Source organism: Podarcis tiliguerta (assembly GCF_965153285.1).
Source record: "Podarcis tiliguerta genome assembly, chromosome: 7".
Taxonomy (NCBI): domain Eukaryota; kingdom Metazoa; phylum Chordata; class Lepidosauria; order Squamata; family Lacertidae; genus Podarcis; species Podarcis tiliguerta.
In genome coordinates, this window is record NC_139540.1 from 26,508,446 (window position 1) to 26,529,718 (window position 21,273).

The window sequence follows — 21,273 nt, forward strand, 5'->3', positions numbered from 1 at the left end:
ATATATCAGGTGATCCGAGAGGACGTGTTCATCCTGGTATAATATGGTGCCAAGAGAAGAGATGCATATTTATTAATATGAACATTTTAAACTTTAATATGACAACAGCTGTAACAGTTAACAAAGAAATTATCTTCTTTGCTTAAATGGACAGCTCCAAGCTGAGAAACAAGTTGTGAAACTTACCAGACATCAAAACATTAACAAAGGTCTAAATAGGAGGCCACCTTTGAGCTTGAAGCCCTGAGTCAAAAGGCCCGCTGCCCCCCCCCCATTGGTCTAGGATTGTGCTGTTTTTTTTAACTTTTGTGGGCAAAAGTCCACTTCATCAGAGGCAGCATGCACGTGTGTGAAGAGAACAAAAAGAGAAGTAAACAGTGGAAACAAATGTCACAACACGCAAAAAGTACAGTTCAACTGACATTTGAGCAGCTTTCGCAGGAGAGTTAAACTCTCCACGCTTGGCACCAATACCTCCCATGGCTGATTGGGGGGGGGGTGGTGCCCACCATTCAAAACCTGGGGCTCAGTTTCTTCCTTGCAATAGAATCCTCTGAAATCTATGGGCTTCAGCAGGCCTAACCCTGCATGGTATCTCAGTGGGCCACCATGTGACAGGTGCTAGGGGGTCACTAGGTGACAGGGGTGTTATGTACTGATGTTCTCACCCTGGGCCAGCAGGGGGATACTGTAGATACCGGTAGTTTTCACTCAGGTCCACGTCAGTTATTTTAGGCGGGAAACCCTGGGTTGTTGTTGCTACAATGTTGACAGCCGGCTCCTATAAAAGCAGGCCGGCTGAGCTATTTGCTGTTCAGTCTGTCCAGTTTACAATAAAGAGCTGCTCTGGAGAAATCACTGTGTCGTCTGATATGTTCGCCCACAATTTAACAAGGGGGCTGGGATTGATTCTGTGCCACGTGTGCACAGCCCATGTACACAATATGTAAACACCTGCATAAGCAGCCTGCATGCAATAATGTATATATCATCTGTGAAGCAAGTATCCTGGACATTCTGCATGAAATTCCCAGGTATGCAGAGGCTCACGCACAGCTGTGTACATGGGAGAGGGCAGTGCATGTAAAAAAAGCATGATTTGTGTGGGCGCCAACTTGAATAAAATATTGGGAGGGGGAACATGCCTTCATAATCGATCACAAGGCGTGCTGCACGCACACTATTTGAATGACAATGCCTATCAATTTTTCTTTGGTGGGGGGGGGGGTCGGCTCCCTCAAATATTTTATTGCGAGGGGCGGGCACCAAAGGGGCTGTAAGAGTTGGCTCCACTCGTGACGAGGACGCCCTTTCACGCGTTTGCGTGGCAGCACCCGTGTTCTGCGCGTGAAACTCGTTTAGGACCATGAGGGAGGATGAGGTGACGATTCGTGAGGGCAACGCTCTGCGTGGAAAGCGAAGCCTCCGCTCAACGGTTGTTTTTTTGTCGGGGGGGGGGGGCTTGGTTTGTTCTCTCTGAGGGGCACATATTCGTGAGGGGTTTCCTTTAATGTGTGCAGATAACGTATCTGCGTGAGGCGGAGGCGGCGGAGGCCCGCGCACCTCCCCCTCGCCCAGCGCCGCCCACCGGCCTCTTCTCTCCCGCTGCCACATCGTCCGGCGGCGGCGCCGTCTCCTCCTCCCTCACGCGGGCGGCCGCCTCCGCGCGGAGGCTCCCCCACCGCCGCCGCGGCTGGAGTTCAGGTCGGGGCGGTGCTTCCACGAAGAAGGCGACCGGGTGGCGCGGCCTTGAAGAGAGCCGGCGGGAAATGGAGCCCTGCTGCCGCTCCCTGGGACGCCTGCTCCGCCAAGGCCGCAGCTGCCGAGCCCGCCCGTTCCCCGTTTAAAAGCTCTCCCGCCCGCCTCGCAAGCCTCGCTTCTCCTCGGCGGTGGCGGCGCTGGAGATGTGCGAGCGGCCGCCGCCGCCTGCGAAGCCGGGAAGAAGGCGAAGCAGCCGGCCGCTCTGGTCGCCGTAGACGCCGCCGAAGCAGCCGCCGCCGCCGCCCGGGCGATGTGGAGCTTGGGCGCGACGGCGCTGCAGCTGCTCTCGCGGGCGGCCAAGCACGCCTTCGCCCAGGGAGCCCGGCAGGACCTGAACCGCTGGCTGCCCCGACAGGGGGCGGCGACGGCGGCGGAGCCGGGCGAGGCGCCGGGCCGCGGAGGAGCCTCCGAGGGGCTGTTTTGGGGAGAGCAGAACGGGCTGCACCATTACCCGCCGTCGCCGCCTCCGCACCACCACCCTTCCGTGGAGCCGTCGGTGGAGATCCTGCTGTGCCAGCTGCCCGAAGTGGGTCCCGGCTTGTCCGAGGGCAGGACGTGGCGCTGCTCGGGCTGCCTGCTGGGCACCTGCTGGTGCAAGAGCTGCCTGAGCGCGTGCTTCTTGGCGGCGCTGTGCTTCGCCTCGCTCGCCCTGGTGCGCCGGTACCTGCGGGACCTGATGCTGTGGGCCGAGAGCCTGGACAGCCTGGCCGGCGTGCTGCTCTTCACCGTGGGCTTCATCGTGGTATCCTTCCCGTGCGGCTGGGGCTACATCCTGCTCAACGTGGCCGCCGGCTACCTCTACGGCTTCGTGCTGGGCATGGGCCTCATGGTGCTGGGGGTCCTCATCGGCACCTTCATCTCCCATGTGGTCTGCAGGAAGCTGCTGGCGGAATGGGTGCTGGCCAGGATCCAGGGCAGCGAGAAGCTCGCCGCTGTCATCCGCGTGGTGGAGGGAGGAAGTGGCCTCAAGGTGGTGGCTCTGGCCAGGCTCACCCCGATACCCTTCGGGCTCCAAAACGCCCTCTTCTCAGTGAGTAGCTCTTTGCAAGAAGCTCAGGGGTCCCCGAAGGGATGCCATTTGCTCTCAGATGCCTGGCTTGTAAAGGGCATTAATACCCAATAGAAAGCACTAGAGAGCCATTTGGCAATAGAACATATATTCTGCCGAATCTAGGTTTTGCGTTCAAATTGTCAATGGGGAGAATGCAAATGATATTGAAAAGCATTGCTTGTGGAGATAGGCTTGGACATTCAGAACTGTTTGAAAGATTTTTGTTTTTCTCCATGGGAGTGGTTTTGAAAAGTTTGCCATGGAAGCATTTAATATATGGGAACCATAAGTCTGTACTGATTATCCAGGAAAGAGAAGTAAGGGCCAAATATTACTTGAATGCATATGATGGTAATCCAACATTCTCTTATAGATCTGATCCGAAGCAGAGGTGCAGAGGCAAAAGGATTCTTAAATCTTTGCCTGCATGAAATGACATCTTTCCCCCTCTTCTTGCAGGATTATAAAAGCGTAACTTTTAAAACACATAGGGAAAGCTATTATGGTGCAATCCTAAACTCATTGAACACAATGAAACTTGGAAAACATGCATAGGATTGTTCTATTAAGAGTGGGGAAATTAGCAGGAAAAGGTTGAAGCATCCTTACCTGCTGCTGCCTCCATTCTTGATTAGTCCCACAGGCAGCAGTGTTTTATTAGGTCTCTTGGGCTACAATCAACCATTACGCACATTTGAGTGCAACTTGTACTTTGGTCTGAGTAGGATAGTAAATTCCAGCTGCCTCTTTCAGCTTTTCTGAAAAGTCTTCATGGCTTTTAAATTTCCACATAACTTCAAAAATTCCTTACATGGAATTCCAAAATAATTTTTAAGGAGAATACTCCTGCATCAGAAAAAACTCCCATTTCCTTCTAACATCAAAAGAAAACTCCGTTAGAAGGAAATAAAGATTCAATAAAATTATAGGGGCCAATTCTGTTCTTCAAATTTATGTGGTACCAAAGCATTACTGTTTGTCAAACTTGTGTCAACAATCCTTTTGATATTTAAAATAGGGAGGGTTAACTTCACATTTTCCTATAAGGTACTGTTGAGTTGGGACTCTTGGAAAAAGCATGTGTCTAACTTTGTACAATTTTAAAGCTATAGGAGAGAACTTGCAGCTAACCCTTGCTTGAATGTTATAAATATTTTAATCATGTGACTTGATTAAAAACTTACGTGTACCTTACTGTGTGTAAATAGGTGATCATAATAGGGTTTTTTTGGGGCGGGCCTGGGAAATCTTAACCATACCGTAGTTTGCTCTTATTATAATCCCCCCCCCCCCAATAACATGCAGAAAGAACATACAACTGTGTAGATCAGCAGTAGTGCTATGCTGCCCCCAGAGTGTAAACATATCTTTGAAAAAATCCAGCTTACTAGAGTGACTCTTCAGTGATATTATTAGTGATAAAGGGGAAAAGCAAGTGTTTTGAATTAGGGATAGCTCAGTGGGTAGAGCAGGAGAGACAATCTCAGGGTTGTGGGTTCAAACCCCATGTTGGCCAAAATATTCCTTCAAGGCAGGATGTTGGACTAGATGACCCTCGTGGTCCCTTCCAACTCTACAATTCTATGATTCTACATTTATCACATTCAAGTGCCTTACCAATGCAGTCTTATGCATGCCTACTCAGATGTAAGCCCCACTGAGTTCATTGGGGTTTACTTCCAGGTAATACTGTGTAGAGTTGAGGTATGCAAACTTAAAAAAAAAGTTGGAGTTGACAATCTGGTAACTGAGTTTATTTTTTAGTACTTCTTAGAGGTTTAGTAAACCTTGAGAGTTGACTTTTTAGTAAGTATGCTTAGAATTGCATCTTCAGTTACTTGCTTTGGGATTACTGCTATGATGCTGAGCTTATGTGTTCTTCAGTTTGTGTTTATCCTTATTCTGTGATGCCCTCTTAGATAGTCTCCCAGCTCTTTGACAGCTGATTCTGAGTAAACAGCTCTTGTGAAATGACTACAACATTTAAAGGACTGAACCATGTGGGCAGATGCTGATCGTATTGGTGTCTCCAAGGAATCGGTTCACGTCTGTGCAGTTCAGTCACTTAAACACTCTCCCAACCCTGTGGGAGCTGTTTACAGATAAGTGGCTTTCACAGTACCAGAAGATTGCCTAAAGGTGCCTGTGTGTTGCTCCTTAAAGTGTACTGTGCATTAGTGCACCTGCAACATTTTAATTTGAGCCAGCGATCCTTTTTGGAGCAAGCGCCCCAAAGTGTAACTCAATAACAGTAGATCATAAAAGAGTATGAGACTGTGTGCATCCTTTGATAACAATATCACAGTGGTACTCCTAAGAGATCATAATGAAATTCAACGAAGAGTCTTGTGGCACCTTAAAGGCTTTTATTATGGCATGACCTTTGGTGCATCCATCTGGTGACATGGGTTCTGCTCCACAAAAGCTTTTGCCATAATCAGTTTGCTGGGTCTTTAAAGAACCACTCTTTGCTTTTTGCTTCAGCGGACTAACAAGCCCACCCTTTTGAAAATTGCTATAATGAAATCTAGTAATACTACAAATGGATGAACCATGGAAGACATTAAATCACATCTGTAACTCATTTCTGGAAAATAATATTTCAGTATGCTAGATACATAGGGACATCTGGATTCTGTAATTTAGTATGACATCTGGAACTCACTCCTTTCTGTTACTTTTTTCATTGTTTTAGTACCTGTGTGAAATTGATACTCCTTGATATGTGTAATATTTCATATACTTTTGGTATGTGTAATATTTCATTATACCTTCATGGTCTATCTTTTATGATGGTTTTTCAACTTCTTATTGTTTTCGGGATATGCTGTCCTAGTTGTGGCAGCTTTTCACAAAATAAGGATATAACATAAATGGTGCAACATGTTAGGAGTCTGGTCCTAGCACTTACAGTTGCTTTCTTAATGGCATTCTGCATGGGAATTTCAGGGAACCAAGGACCTTTTAAGTAGTCAGAGAAAAAGTAACCTAAAGACTGGTCATTATTAGCACCCGTCTGCCTCGAGAGACAATGGAGTACACCTCTGGGGGTGAAGTCAAATCGCTGGAGAATCACAGCACCTGCTGTGGCTCCAGAGACCAGTAACTTGTAACAGCTGCCTCCCACATTGTTTTTGCTGTAATAACACCTAGGGCTATTAGTGACCTCTCTGGGGCACAAGCTTGAGCAGTGTGTGGAGGTCCTGGTATGGAGGTCCTGGGCTGCCCAGACAACAAGACTTCCCTCTCAGCCTTGCTGATTTGGTACAAAGGAAAACAAAATATGTTTGGCACCAGCTTGGCTGCAGGAGTTGCTGAAAGGAGGCATATGAGGCTTAGGGACTTCACTGTACCTTTCTCACGAATTGCAATGGCAGCAGAGGTTTAGGATCAGAGTTTTCCTTTTCCCTTTTCTTTCCCGGGTTGACAAGCCCAGTTTGCCCCTCATTTCCCTCGACAGCACATGCAGTAACCGGCTTCTTGACCATTGGACCCACTGTTGGTCTCATCCACTCAACCACCGGAGGCTGACTTTGTACATGGGGAGTCCCTAACTCACCAAGAGATTGAGACCCATTGGCTACCCTCACCTGGTTTAGCTGGGGTGTGGCTGCTGTCGCATGCTGATAGCTCTCACCTGTGGCTCCGATAAGCTGAGTGCAGAGTGGCAGAGTGGGAATGAAAGGTGGAAAAGCTATCTCAGAAGGAGCACAGCATTTCCCCCACCAGAGGTACTTGTTGTTGTTGTTGTTTAGTTGTTTAGTCGTGTCCGACTCGTCGTGACCCCGTGGACCAGAGCACGCCAGGCACTTCTGTCTTCCACTGCCTCCCACAGTTTGGTCAAACTCATACTGGTAGCTTCGAGAACACTATCCAACCATCTCGTCCTCTGTCGTCCCCTTCTCCTTGTGCCTTCCATCTTTCCCAACATCAGGGTCTTTTCCAGGGAGTTTTCTCTTCTCATGAGGTGGCCAAATTATTGGAGCCTCAGCTTCAGGATCTGTCCTTCCAGTGAGCACTCAGGGCTGATTTCCTTAAGGATGGATAGGATTGATCTTCTTGCAGTCCATGGGACTCTCAAGAGTCTCCTCCAACACCATAATTCAAAAGCATCCATTCTTCGGCGATCAGCCTTCTTTATGGTCCAGCTCTCACTTCTATACATCACTACTGGGAAAACCATAGGTATTACCAGAGTACTACCAGAGGTACTACCCCTCCCCTAATACCCCATACACTTCAGTTTATAGGCTAGTTTCATAGAATTCTTACATTCTTACATCCAAGTCCTTTATAAGTATAAACTGATATGACATGTGTGAATTTGCCATCATCACCACCATTACCATCATCAGTACAAAGGAATGTAGTAGTCTCTGTGGAAAAAGAAGAGATGAGGAAGGTGTTGAAGGGAATCAACCCAAGGAAGGCCACAGGGCCAGATGGGGTAGCTGGAAGGGTATTGAGAGACTGTGCAGATCAACTGGCAGGAGTTTTCACTAGGATTTTAAATCAATCCCTAGCCCAGGGTATTGTTCCATCCTGCCTAAAGTCCTCTATTATCGTTCCAATAGCAAAAAAACCTAACCCGGAAGATCTGAACGATTTTCGTCCAGTAGCACTCACACCTATAATCATGAAGTGCTTTGAAAAGCTGGTACGAAATTATGTCATTGCCTGCCTACCAGAGGGACTGGACACATTCCAATTTGCTTATAAAACAAAAAGATCGACAGAGGACGCTGTGGCGATTGCCCTCCATGCTGTCCTTGCACATTTGGAGCAGCGGGGGGGTTATGCCAGACTGCTTTTTTTAGATTTTAGCTCGGCATTTAATACCATTCTACCACAACGTCTGATGTCTAAACTGGAAGATCTGGGGCTTCCGTTATCACTTTGTGGGTGGATATTGGACTTTTTGTCAGACCGCCCCCAGAGGGTTCGGTTGGGCCCTTATACCTCTAATATGCTTAAGACTAACATAGGAACACCACAGGGATGCGTACTCAGTCCGCTCCTTTATATTCTTTACACGTACGATTGTGTCGCTACTCACCCTAGTAATAGGGTTGTCAAATTTGCAGATGACACAACCGTGATTGGGCTCATCTCTGAAAGGGAGGGTGAAATGGATTATAGAGATGAGGTGGAGCGGCTGACAGAGTGGTGCAGAGCTAACAACTTGCTCATAAATACAAGGAAGACAAAGGAACTTGTGGTGGACTTTAGGAGACAGAAGAGCAATGTCCAGCCACTTTTGATTGATGGGGTCTGTGTGGAGAGGGTAACAACGTTCAGATTTTTGGGCATTGAGTTACAAGAGGATCTGTCCTGGAGTGTCAACACAAGGGGGCTTGTGAAGAAGGCGCAGCAGAGACTGTATTTTTTGAGAATACTAAGGAAAAACCATCTTCCGCAGAAACTGCTGCTTGCCTTCTATCACTGTGCCATTGAGAGCGTGCTTACTTATGGCTTATGTGTGTGGTACGGAAGCTGTACTACCCAGGACAGGATGGGGTTGCACAGGGTTGTGAAGGCAGCAGAGAGCATTGTTGGCTGCCCACTCTCCACCTTAGAGCGGATTTACGCCACAAGGTGCCATAGGAAGGCACTGGACATAGTAAAAGATCCATCGCATCCTGGTCACTGTCTCTTCGAGCTCTTGCCGTCGGGACGGAGATACAGGACGATGAAGACAAGAACAAGCCGTCTTAAGAACAGCTTCTTCTCCAGAGCGATCTCGGCCCTGAATGGGAAGCCCGGACTTTGAAAGTCATCAAATCTCCTTTGCTGTATTTTACTATATTTTTTTAATTGGTGTTTTATGTATTTTACTATATTTCTTTTAATTAGTGTTTTTATGGAGCAGCCAAGTAATTTCGTTGTCCCCGAAGGGGGCAATGACAATAAAGATATTATTATTATTATTATTATTATTATTATTATTATTATTATTATTAATTTGTTCAGTGGGGTGTATACATCAAGCCCTTGAATAATTCTGGAATATCCTAACTGCAACCATCAGGTCATGCTAAACTGTTACAAGAGAGTAGATTCTGAGATTAATTATAATATCAGATGATTTCATTTAGCTTGAAAACATGGTGGTACTCCCATTACTTCTGTTACTTTTGGAAGCTTGCAGAAATTGCTTGTATGTGATTCTAAGTATTCCTTTTAAGATGGAACTTTACTGTGTGGAAGTACTCCAGTACAGGAAATTAGTAAATAATGATCTATTGGAATAAAGGTAATTGGAGTCTGTTAGGAACACTTAGATATCCATGCTGTCCAGTCCTAAACTTGTGTACAGTACAGTACAGTACAGTAAGTTCCAGTATGTTCATGGTTGTGAAAGGGAAGCATCTTGAGAGAGCAATTCCTTTTTGAATGCCTTTAGTTTATCTGTTCTGCAATGCAGTGTGCAGGACTGTTTATTAATGGATGCTTGATGCATGAAGCTTTTCCTACACATAAAAATCTCAGTGTGATGAAAAATTGTATGCTGTTGCTGGTAAAGGGCAGGACAAGAGATTTTGCTACAAATAGCAGGGTGAATTGATTTAAATCACCACAAACCAGACAATTTGAAATCACTTAAATCAAGAGTATCATATGATTTGTGCTCTTCCTGATCAAACATCCACATTAGTTGATTATATAATTTAAGATACTGGTTTGCAACTAAATAAGAACCTTTATACTAGCTGGGACTAGGAGTATATTCTGAAGCCTTTGATCATGCAGCTAGCATGCCATTAGTGCTACAGAATTATATTTGCTGGAGAGGCAGGAAGGATAGTGCAATTGTGAGATTTGTTGGCATCTCTATGTACAAATATCGGTGACACTAAGCAATATTACTTATTTGAAGGCTAACTACACAGTCCACTGTATGTTTACTTAGATGCAAGTTCTGCTCTGTTCACTAGGACTTACTTTCATGTAAGCCCAAGGTTTCAGTTGTATGAATGTTTATTTGGGACTAAATCCTATTGAAATGATTGGGACTTCCTTCTAAATCCAAGTGCAGAGAATCACACTGCACACATGAAGGTGAATTTCTGCATGTGGTCAATGGCAGTAGCCTCCTTATTTGGTTAGTAGAGTAAAAGGTTTGATGATGATGATGATGATTTTATTGCAAAGCTCAGGTAGTTGTAAAGCAGTAAAAACAACAACACCCAACTCTCTCCCATGTAGGTTGGTCAGTTGATCTGATGCGAGAAAAGATTATGTCTTCTGGACCCAACCCCCTATGATTTGACTATTTTGAATGGTAGGCAGTGCACAATCAGTACAACATGTCACTTATTGTGTCCTATTTATAATGCTTGACATCAAAAGTTGGCCTTTTCTTCCTTTGACATAAAAAGCAAGTGTTAAATCAGTCTGCTTGGTAACAGATCATCAGACAATAAAGCTAAAATCCTGCAACCACTTAACATGGAAGTAAGCCTCATTTAGCTCAGTGGAACGTATTTCTGAGTAGACAAGAATATGCTTGCACTTTAAATGTGGGCATTAACATTTTTCATAAAATTTAAACAATGCTATCTTTACAAAGAAACTATAATTGAAAAATAAAAATGGAAAGGAAAGCAGAAAATGTGATCTAAATTTTCAGCTTTACATGATCAAGTTAATAAACGCTCAGGGCCATGCCAATGCTGTTAAGTTGCTTTCAGGACCATGTGTCATCTTCTGGCCCATGCACTCAACAGCATGGGTAAAGATCAGTGACTTTAAACAAACAAACAAAAGCAAATGGTCCTGAATGTAGGTGCAAGTACAGGCGTATTGGGTGATGTTGCATATTTATTAGCTTGATCATGAGTGGGTGTGTATTTGCATTATATTCTCTTTTCCCCCACAGTTAGAAGCTACTGTGTTTAGTTGCAACCAGGAAAACATTGCACTGATGACTAGGATAACATTTATCCAACGTGTCAGGTCAAAGGTAGTCCTTGACTCTAAGAGTAACAGCATTTCCAGAAAGATAAATAGTATTTGACAGTGAAGTAGTTAGCAGCCCACATGTCTTATCAGATGAACTACTTTTGTAAAAGCATGTCTTATTCCTGAGATGTATATTTTCTCTCTTTCTGAAATATATAAGCAAAAATACAAATATGAGAGGAAAAATTGTACAAAATCTTACATAAGAGTATCCAGAGAAAATACAGTGGTACCTCGGTTTTTGAACGTCTCCGTTGATGAACATTTTGGTTTTCGAATGCCTGGAAGTAAACCTGGAAGTAAATGCTTCGGTTTTCAAACACACCTCAGAAGTCGAACATGCCACGCAGCTTCTGCTGAGTGCAAGCTCCTGAGGCCTAGCTGTTGGTTGTTGAGTCCTTGGTTTTTGAACATTTCAGAAGCTGAACAGTCTTCTGGGATGGATTACATTCGAAAACCGAGGTACCACTGTACTCATTTCTTCAGGAGAATGTTATAGTAGACATTTCAACACTGAGCAAAATGGTTCATTCTATTTTATTAACTTTTTAAGAGTTATATATGTCAGGCTCACCAAATCATTCATTTTGGTTGTATTCAGAGCCTTTCTCATTTTAATCTTGAAGAGTATCCCCTTTTTAATGTCTGTCAATTACAACTTTAGGGCTAATAACAGGTTGTCAATTAATGCATTTTTCAGATGAAAAAGCAAAAAAAACAAAACAAAACCCAAGGTTTTGAATTTATTTATTTGCATTTAAATAACAGTATCACAAATAGATCTAATTTCAGTTTACACCTGGCCATTTGATATATTACATCAATCACTTTCTTTCAAACTTCAACAACTGGAAGGCATTTCCTTCACAACTGCATGAAGCTGACACCTGATGATTGACATCTCCATCACTTATTATAAGTTCCATAAATATTGTTGACTTTATGTGAGGTGAAGAACTATTTGCATAATGATTTATATTGTGTTTCGGATTTAAGCAATATGAGAAGGATCTGATAGACTGAAAAACAGATGGCTGTTACCTTTTTTAAATCATTGGCCCCCTGCCCTTCATCAGTTGAAGTTTAAGGACATTCACACACTTTCACTGGGCACAATAGGCAAATATTTCTGTGTAATTTTGAGCTGATTCAAAAGGTGTTTCATGAATGAGGCTGTTTGCTTGTCTGGTTATAATACTTATATTCTGTTTGATAGATCCAAGAAGTTCTCAAAGCAGCTTACAAAATATTTTTATGATATGATTGCATTCAATGATAGTTTTAGGAAGAGAAATAATATAGCATCCATATGATGCTAGGTTATTTTGGAAGCATTTCCTTTCTTCATCCGTGGTCTTCCCTGCTGTTGCCAGGTAGCAATCCCACTGAGGATCACTGAGGCAAAGGAACTAAGGCTCAGCAGCTGGACCTCACTCAGCCCATGATGGAGGCAAGTCTTGGTCAAATCAAGTAGCTATTGTCTTCCTTCTTCAAAACCTACCTTGAAGAAAGACTACAACTACTTCCTCCTACCTTGAAGAAAGACTTTCTTAATACCAACTGTATGTAACATTTGGTAGTAACATATTTTGGGCTCTATCCTAATCCTTATTCTAAGGAGCTCAGGAAAGATGATAGCATTGTTGAAATGAAGAGAGACAGAATTCCCTATTCCCAGGATGCATGAGCTAGAGAGGAGGGTGGGTGGTGGTGGTGGTGAGGTAAAATCAATTAAAAATTATGGTAATCCTGCCTTTAATTAAAAAATAAATAAATCTGAATTTGAATACAAACATGTTGAAAGGCACAACATTTATTACTATGTGTGTCCCTTGGTCCCAGGTAATTATATTTTCCACCTACGTGTTCACTTCTTATATTATAAATATTTATGATGCTACCAGGCAAAAAGCCTAGGCATTTGTTTTTCATATCATAGAGGAATAAATTTTGTGATGTAGCTACTACAGCCAGCAACCATTTTAGGCACATCCAATTGATATGCAATTGCTGACACGCAGGTCCTTTTGGACCCAGAAGAAGGTGGAACGGAGGTGGCCAATGTGCTGTGCGGCCAGAACGGGACCCCCACGTGAAATGGTTGCCACCTGCATCTGATCTGCAAAATTCTAGGCACTTGCTACCGTCTGATCTTAGTCACAGTTATGTAGAAGTAAGCCTCACTTTGTTCAGTGGGACTTACTTCCTTATAACTGATCAAAGGACTACAACCTTAGCCTTCAAGTAAGTGGTCTTGCATGTCTACAGTAAAAGCCAAAAAGACATAATTATGTTTCATAAATCTGTGGTGCTAAAGGTTTTGAATTATGCTCCTAGATTACATAAAGATAGATAAAAACCATGTTTTAATTGTTAAAGTGGCCCATTAGTACACATATATTTAGGAAGGGTATGAAATTCAAAATGAGGAACTTAATAGAACTAATTTTCTTTTTCTTGGTAACTTAAATCAAAATAGATAACCAGTCTTCTCTACCTGCAAAGCAGTGTGATAAATAAATAAAAAAGAACAAATATCTGATTAGCCCTTTGTCTCTCAACCAAGAAAGTAACTTCCTTCAACTGTGCAGAATTTGTGGTTTGCTTCTTAGTGGATCACTATGGTGTGTGGTCTCCAAACTTAGATGTTCTGCATCCCCCCCCCAAGGTGTTGAGATGAAAATCTTATCTGGATCCCTCTGAGGTCTAAATTGCACATGATGTTAAGGGCATTGCTTGCTGTGTCCTTTGGGGTTCTTTTATTTGCTAGTAAGTGTGTGTACACATGTGTCCAGGACTCAAGGCGGCTTTGCATAGATAAAATAGAAAAAGCTAAAAACAAAAAAGACAATAATTTAAATAATTTAAGATAGATCCATTGAAAACACAGGCAACAATAAAAGCCTGTTGGAATAGAAACATCTTGACCTTCAGGCGGAAGGACAGCAAGGAGAGAGCCTGTCTACTTTGTCTAGGAAGGGAGTTCTGAGATCTTGGAGCAGCCACCAAGAAGGCCCTCTCCCATGTCCAGACCTGAGAGCCTGGGCAGGTTCATATGAGGGAATGGAGGTCTTTCAGATAGCTTGAGATTGGAGTGGCATCTCAGTGACAGACTCTGCTCCCATTGCACACAAGTTTGTTTGAACATCTGCCTTCTATCGCGTCGGACTGTTGCTTCAACACTGACTGGCAGCAGCTTTCCAGGACAGGAGTCTTTCCTAGCCTTACCTGGAGGTGCTGGAGATTGCTGAATATAAAGCATGTGCTCTGCCACTGATCTGTAACCTTTTCCCCAAACTTTCTGTAAGGATTTGGGTGTCTATGTTTTTATGGGCCAGGGTGGAGTCCGCTGACCCATTCCTATCCCTCCTACCATGTGAATCCTGGTTAAAATGCCTATAAAGATTTTAAAAACAATCTTGTAAATTGAGTTCTTCCAGGTTTCTCTCTTTCTCCCTACATTACAGTTTTTAAAAAAGATTCTGACATAAAAATAGATATGCAAATTGTTTTATCAAATATATGTGCCCTAATTTTATTTAAGCATAAAATAGTGTTTATTTTCTATATTTGAAAAAGCTATGGTGACTTTAGATTGGATTTAATTTCATCTTGCTAATGAGTTCACTAGACATGCCTCTTTCCTACTGTATAATACTTAGTCCTGAGCCATTTTAGGATGAAAGAAGAAGCAAAGATCATGATCTGTACAGATAACATCTTACCAGTAGCCTGGGTACATTACAGGCTGAACAAGTTTACTGTCGAGAGGTGTTCATCTAATCCTTGTGATTGTTTCAGAGTACGGTCAAATTTAATGAGTGCCCTACTTATACGTATATCTGGTTTCTAATTTAATATTTAAAAGGCAGAGAAAGTACTAGTTGCATCCTCCTGGCAATAAAGTAGGTCTCCTATGTGTAAGCTTTCGTAATGTCCCAGATTTCAACAGAATTACAAAAGTTATCAGAAAGTGCCTTTTGGATATATAACGCTGGTAAGTTTATTCACATACCTGTCAATAAAATTTGCTGTAAAACTTCTGCCTAAGTTGAATTCATTCTTCTGGTGCAAATACTTTCTTGGATTTAGAAGTACTGTAATAAATTGCCTGAAATTGTGAAGTAATTTGTTCACTACTCAAGTGTTTCAGCTGATCACCTTACTGGAGTGCTAAAATGTATTTGATTACTCATGTCACCGCTTCATTTTGAAGAGATATTGTTAAAATACCAACACTAAAATAGTGGCTACAGGCTATGTTTTTGTTTTTTTTTTAAATCATTGCTCTAATGCTACATAATGTAATGGTACATAATGCTAAAATGAATAGAAGATCATTTTAACGTGTCTTAAAGTGTCTGCTGGGAAGGACTGTTTTCGTTAAAACTTTAGAAGCTTTGGGTCTTTGTATTGCTTGACTTAGGAACATGTTTTAGACCAGCCATGTTGTACTTCAGGCCCCCGTACCTAAATAGGCCTGTGAAGTGGATTTGGAAAAAACCTACCATGTCCAACTGTTCCATCACCTGACATTCATATGACATCAGGTGCTGTAGTGGTGATGTCTCTGTGCCTAATTCCAAAACGAAAATTGGGGGCGCACTATAGGTACACTTCTGATTCTTTCATTCCAGTGACTGCTTCAGTTTGGCACTTTAAAAAATGGTGCCAGATTCAAGTGGAAAAGAAAAATTGGGAGAGTACATTCCTGATTCTTCTTTTGCAGCCAGGGTTTAAAATTTGAATCACCTGATGTCATATGATGACAGAAGATTGACCGGTGGGTGGCCTTGCTCACCTGTCAAAGTCGCCTGTGGGTGGGCCAATTGAGGGTCTGGTTTGTCAGCTGCATCAAGTTTCCTTGAAGCGTCAGCTGTTGGAGAATGCAGCACCCCTGATGTTGACAAGTGATAAACAGGCCAATTCTTCATCAGCTTTACTGGCTACCTATTGGCTTCTAGGAACAATTTAAATTGCTGGTATTGACCTTTTAAAGCAGGCTTCCTCAAACTTGGCCTTCCAGATGTTTTGAAACTACAATTACCATCATCCCTGACCACTGGTCCTGCTAGCTAGGGATCATGGGAGTTGTAGGCCAAAAACATCTGGAGGGTTGAGTTTGAGGAAGCCTGTTTTAAAGCCACCACTGTAGGGGTGAGGAGTTGCATTGGTAGAGATGGATTAGGTAGTTCCGTGTGGCCCTCTTTTTCAGTCCCTGTGTGGAATGATTGGCAGAAATAGAACGGTGTAATTTTTATTGTTTCTACTCTTTGTTGCATTGTTCTACTATTCAAATAACATTTGTATGTTTAAGTGGTTTTATCAGATATTTTATGTTCCCTTGGAAAACACTGTTGTTAGGTGCCTGACAAGTCCATAAAATAAATAGAAAAGGTAAATGTACCCCTGACTGTTAGGTCCAGTCACGGACAAGTCTAGGCTCTATAGGTTGAGAGAGCTGGTCTTTGTCCGCAGACAGCTTCCAGGTAACGTGGCCAGCATGACTAAGCCACTTCTGGCAATCCAGAGCAGCTCACAGAAACACTGTTTACCTTCCTGTCAGAGCGGTACCTATTTATCTACTTGCACTTTGACGTGCTTTTGAACTGCCAGGTAGGCAAGAGCTGGGACTGAACAACGGGAGCTCACCCCATCACAGGGATTCGAACCGCCAACCTTCTGATCAGCGAGCCCTAGGTTCTGTGGTTTAGAGCACAGCGCCACCCGTGTCCCTTAAAACAAATAAAACTAAACTACAAATTAGAAACTGTATTTCTAAATATATGGAAATAGCCTACCAGCAGTTGGGCTATTAAACATGACATACCGTATTTTTTGCCCTATAGGGCGCACTGGCCCAAAGGGCGCACCTAGTTTTCAAGGGGGGGTGGGAATCAAGGAAAAAAAATATTCCCGCTGCCCCCCAATCCTCTGGGACTGGTGATAGGGGGAAGCGCTGCTTTCCCCCACCGCCAGCCTCAAAGAGCAGACTCTCCTGGCTTCAGTGAAAGCAACGCGAAGCCTCCGGAGCGCAGGTCAAAAGCTATACAAAAAAGTTGGAAAAGTGATTTAACTGGAAGAACTAATAGGTCTATTTTCATAAATGTATTCAGTGGAATTTTCCATGTAGCTACTTATTTACTTCCTGATTTGGATCTTTTCCTGAAATAAGTTATGCATCTAGTAATCCAAAATGATTGTAATATTATTTTAACTTTTACTTTTAGCATTCGTAAAGAATTTTTGAAATCCTTAAGCCAATTAAAATATGTAAAAATATTTTCCCAGTAGACATGTAGCTTCATAGATGTTGTCATGGATTTTGTACTTCAAAATAAATTTTAATTACTTGATGTTCAAATATGAACACTATGGTTGTACTCTTAGGTCTATTGCAGTAAGTGGTTCCTATTATCCTTGGGGCTGGTGATGGTGTCTTTGGGAGATTTAGAACATGTAACTAATAAAGAGAATTCCTTTTTTCAGTTTACATTTTATGCCTTCTTTTTTATTTAGATAACGGATCTTTCATTACCAAACTATCTGATGGCTTCTTCCATTGGATTGCTTCCAACTCAACTCTTAAACTCCTATCTGGGCACCACCTTGCGCACTATGGAGGATGTCATTGCAGAACAAAGTGTTAGTGGCTACTTCATTTTTAGTTTACAGGTAAGCTATTTTTTAGCCCTTACTCAATTCATTTTTATAGCCTTTGTCTCATTGCGGTATGTTTTTAATGAAAGTAAGTCCCACTATGTTAAATGGTATTCACTCCCAGGTAATCTGCATAGTTAATATTGGCTTGGATCATAAGGCTCCTTTTATTTATATTATACTGTAGTGCAATTCTCTTTGAAAGCCATCCAAGTTGGTGTCCCATCACACAGTCTTGTGGGGGTGAGTTTTGTAGTTTGAGTAGAATCTCTACTTACAACCACCTCCACTCGCAGACGTTCCAAGTTGCAACCGTGGCAAACCCTGAAGTAACTGGTGGGTTTGCTGCTGTTTGCGCAGGAGCAGGCAATCGCTGTTTGCGCCTGCGCACAACGGCGCCTCTCCCAGCGACCTGTTTTGCCATAAGGACGGGTCTCCAGAACAGATTGTGGTCGTGAGTAGAGGTTCCACTGTATGTTGTGTGAATAAGTTCTTTCTTTTGTCTGTTCTGACTCTCCCCACATTTAGCTTCATTGAATAGCCTCGGGTCATATGATATGAGAGGAGGAGAAAAACTCCTTCCCTCCACTTTCTCTGCACTACACATATGTGAATGTGACATTCTTTTTAACGCAGTCGCTGCTAGCGTGACCTATAAAGCCTATTTAAAAGTTCACCTTTCTCCCACACTTTGAATCTTTTCCTTGTGCTTATTACTGCTGTTGAAAATATTTTTTTAAAGCACTATCACTTCTGTTTCATTCACAGATTGTAATAAGTATAGGCCTCATGTTTTATGTTGTCCACCGGGCTCAAGTGGAATTGAATGCAGCCATAGTTGCATGTGAAATGGAAATGAAGACATCACTTGTTAAAAGCAGTCTACCAAGCAACAGCAACTCATCCTTTTGCAGCAAGAGGACGCTTGCATTTTCTGGAGGAGGAATCAACATTGTATGAGTCCCGCCCCCCTCCTCCTGAAGTATTATATTAAATTTCTTTGTGAATCTGGACAACCTAACATATTGCCTAGACATCTCTAAAAGACTTAAATCCCGAACAGTGGAGGATCTCAAACAACCTTGGTGGTTTTTAGATTGCAAAATGGGCGGCTTTTTGTAAGGTGGCTAAGTGACTGTAAATATAGATGTAAGTCTGGCTGCACCTTTTGTCATTATTATATGTGTCATGGCCTGTAGTCTGCACTTTAGGTTTGTTTTGTGTTTCCTTTTTCAAACGGAGAAAAAATACCCTTGAAGCAAATATTTTTTTTCTTTTCTGCTTAGCGTTATTTATAAGGCTGACTAATAATATACAGTAGATCTTCAATGCTGGCGAATGAGTGTAAAGTATGCAACTCCATGTACAGTACTCTTGAATGTGCTTAGCTTTCAAAGTATTTCCAGAAAGCAGTATGTTCTTCTCTCACGAGCAAGAGGGCAATCCAGCAAAGGGAAGGTTCTGCTTCTTAGGGCTGGGAAGGCAAAACTCTAGTACTTTCTGAAAAGGACAGCTCTCTCCCTCCCAGTATCCAGTCATTTCCTGTCTGCGACAGGTTACAGGGTTTCTCCACAGTTCTTTTGGGGACCTGCTAAAAAAGGAAAGTGCGGGAGCATTTTTGCTATTTGGGGACTATTTGGCTCCCTTACCTTGCTTTTTTTTAATTTCTTGTGGGGCCAGGGGGAGAACACATTATATAAATATTTGGTTGAATGTATTTTTGTAAGCCACTGAAATATTGTGGAGCCATTCATAATTTTTCACGTAAGTTTAAATCCTACATTGTGGGACTGAAGTGCTCTTATATAACGTTTTGAGTTACACTGTGTAATATGCAAAGTAAAAGAGAAACTACAAAGAACTTAATATGATTGTGGCCAATAGCAGTCTGAGGGAGAACTTGTAGGTGAAATACAGGTCTTTGACCTGGTTTTATCATCCTCGTTAGTGACGAAAAGGGCTCTTCCATTACAAACGCATTTCTAGCTAGTTAGAGTTTGGGGTGTGTGTGTGTAAATCAGCTTCGCACCATAAGACTTGCAAAGCAGGAGGAACTAAATCTCTCTGAAAATACTATGGTACTAACAAATAACGTGGCCTTTATTTTATGGGGAAGACCTTTTGGTTTTTCTTTAATAAAAGCTTTAAAAATCAACACAGTTCCTCCCTAATACTTTCCTCCCGTCATCAAATGATGCTCTTCTGGTATGTTTTGTGCAGTACATTGGTACTTGTACCAGTGAAATGCTGTGAAGATTGCATGTGCCCCTTCTTCTTCTTTGCATGTGTGAAACATTTGCAAAAATTAGGAAAAAACAGGTTTTCCATCTTAAAAAAAATAAATGACTAGAAAAGGGCAGAAATGTCTTTCAAGGCTCAGGAATCCGTAAATGTTTTTAAAAGAATATATTTCATATGATATGATGGACTCTCCACAGAAGGATCGCCAAGTCTCTTCTTCGTGGGTTTGAACAGACTGAAATAATCTTGTGTGTGTCAGTTCCATAATTCTTTACAGATACATATTTGTATACTCTCAAAAATGCTTCATAGAAGTTGGAACCAGCACAAAACTACTTTGAACTCAAATAACCTTATTTTTTTTGTCTTAATTAGTTTCTTGTCAACAATAAAGTACAATTTGGGCTGTTACAATTTTGTGTTAACTTATTGCCCCTCCCTTTCTTTTTTGTATGTGTGTCACCTGGATGCAATCAGTTTTGGGTTGTGGTTTTTTTGCCAGTTATGTGTAAACTACCATCTGTAGAAAACAAGGGCCACAGTCTAAAACCATATGTCCATTAGCTTTTGTGTTTGGTGGTGGCAAATTGCTTTCAGGGTTATAGTTAGTCCGGAATAGTTTGCTATTGAGAATATACCATACTTTTTTTGGTACAGTTATTGCACAGTTCCAATATGTCCCCAATCACCTTGAAATGGTGGTCATACATCTTAGCAACATTTCCTTTCTTGAATCCATTGACATTTCTGGAACTACTTGCAAGCAACTGTTTGGGGGGGAATTTAGCGTTATTCTCCTACACCTGCATTAGTTTGTCCCTTTTGAAAACTGACAGTTCGGTTTCTATTTAAGGGCACTGTTTGACAGTGAAAGATTGCTGATCCCTTTGTTACCAAGGATTTTAATTAGAAAAGTAACTCCAGTAAGCAAAGTAACCTGAATGTCATCCCACTTAAGACTTTACCAATACATGTATTTTGTGGACTCCTTTGATGACAACAATAAAGAAGACTTTGCAAAGCTGCATTCTCAAGTGCTTTTAGTTCCATTGTGTTTTGCAACCAAATTAACTTCACTGTGTAAACATTTTAAAACAATAATCTTAAAGTTTCTGCTTTTGGCGTGATAACTTGTGTACAAGTTAATAGAAAATATGCATAATTTTTTTTCCTTTTCTTTTTGTATCTTGCCAATCATTTTATACAATAAATTCACTCTTTATTCTGCTTGTGTAGATGTGAGCTTTAAGTCTTCTACTGTAGCATGTGGCTTGGCTCATTTGATAGAGCCACCTATGTATTACTAAAACTGAACTGTTCCTTTGAAGCAGGCAGCCATCACTGGTAGGAGGCCTCTTGTCTGCTCCTGCTCAATGTGGGTTAAGCTATAGGCATTGGCTCCCTTTGTATGTTAGTACATGGAGGATCTTATATAGACTTAGAACACAGCAAGGTCTTTCTAGTCAAGCAACCTGTTCTTTTGTGGCCAACCATATGCCTATCAGAAGTCCATAAGCAAGACTGCTTAAAATAGAGGCGAAAACTTGGCATGAATACCACTTCTGCTGCATCCTGTTCTGTTTTAATGGCCGCATCGA

At 42.3% G+C, this 21,273-nt stretch overlaps 1 protein-coding gene across 1 annotated transcript; it reads left to right on the forward strand.

Moving 5' to 3' along the window:
- Positions 1-1,398: 1,398 nt before the first annotated feature.
- Positions 1,399-20,901, forward strand: TMEM64 (transmembrane protein 64). Its single transcript, XM_083451269.1, has 3 exons — positions 1,399-2,791; positions 17,294-17,449; positions 18,203-20,901. The coding sequence occupies exons 1-3, from the start codon at positions 2,012-2,014 to the stop codon at positions 18,392-18,394; spliced, it is 1,128 nt and encodes a 375-aa protein (XP_083307395.1). The 5' UTR covers positions 1,399-2,011; the 3' UTR covers positions 18,395-20,901.
- The last annotated feature ends 372 nt before the right edge of the window (positions 20,902-21,273 follow it).